This window comes from Eimeria mitis, genomic scaffold (genome assembly GCF_000499745.2).
Source record: "Eimeria mitis Houghton genomic scaffold, Emh_scaff339, whole genome shotgun sequence".
Lineage (NCBI taxonomy): Eukaryota > Apicomplexa > Conoidasida > Eucoccidiorida > Eimeriidae > Eimeria > Eimeria mitis.
This window is the reverse complement of record NW_013571730.1, coordinates 18,251-18,584: the sequence shown is the minus strand read 5'-3', so window position 1 is coordinate 18,584 and position 334 is coordinate 18,251. Positions and strand designations below refer to the sequence as shown.

Here is a 334-nt window from a genome sequence, read left to right as displayed (position 1 = left end):
AGCAGCAGTTGGAGCCGCAGCATTTCCTATAGAGTACTTCTATTCTACCTGCTTGCAGCAGCAGCAGCAGGGTTTGTGTTATGCTGGCTAGCGCGAGCTGCACTTCTTTGTCTGTGGGGCGGCTCAGAGTAAGAACGTCTTCAACAGCATCCACGAGAGACAGCTGCGTGTATCTCTGCTGCGATCCTGCTGCTGCTGCTGCTGCTGCTGCTGCTGCTGCTGCTGCTGCCTTTGCTTTGTATGCTGCAGCAGCTAAAGCAACGACCTCCTCAAGAGAGGCCCCAGGCGGGGGGCCCTGCAGCAAGCAGCACAGAGGCAACGCACACTCCCTCAG

At 57.5% G+C, this 334-nt stretch overlaps 1 protein-coding gene across 1 annotated transcript in view; it reads right to left on the bottom strand.

The window, feature by feature from the left end:
• The window catches only part of EMH_0008610 (uncharacterized protein), a gene marked incomplete at both ends in the record, with an annotated part of 7,493 nt that overhangs the window by 4,504 nt on the left and 2,655 nt on the right, over positions 1-334 (bottom strand). The window contains one exon of the mRNA XM_013498386.1: positions 325-334. Coding sequence (XP_013353840.1) covers positions 325-334 — 10 coding nt within the window. The remainder of the gene's footprint in view (positions 1-324) is intronic.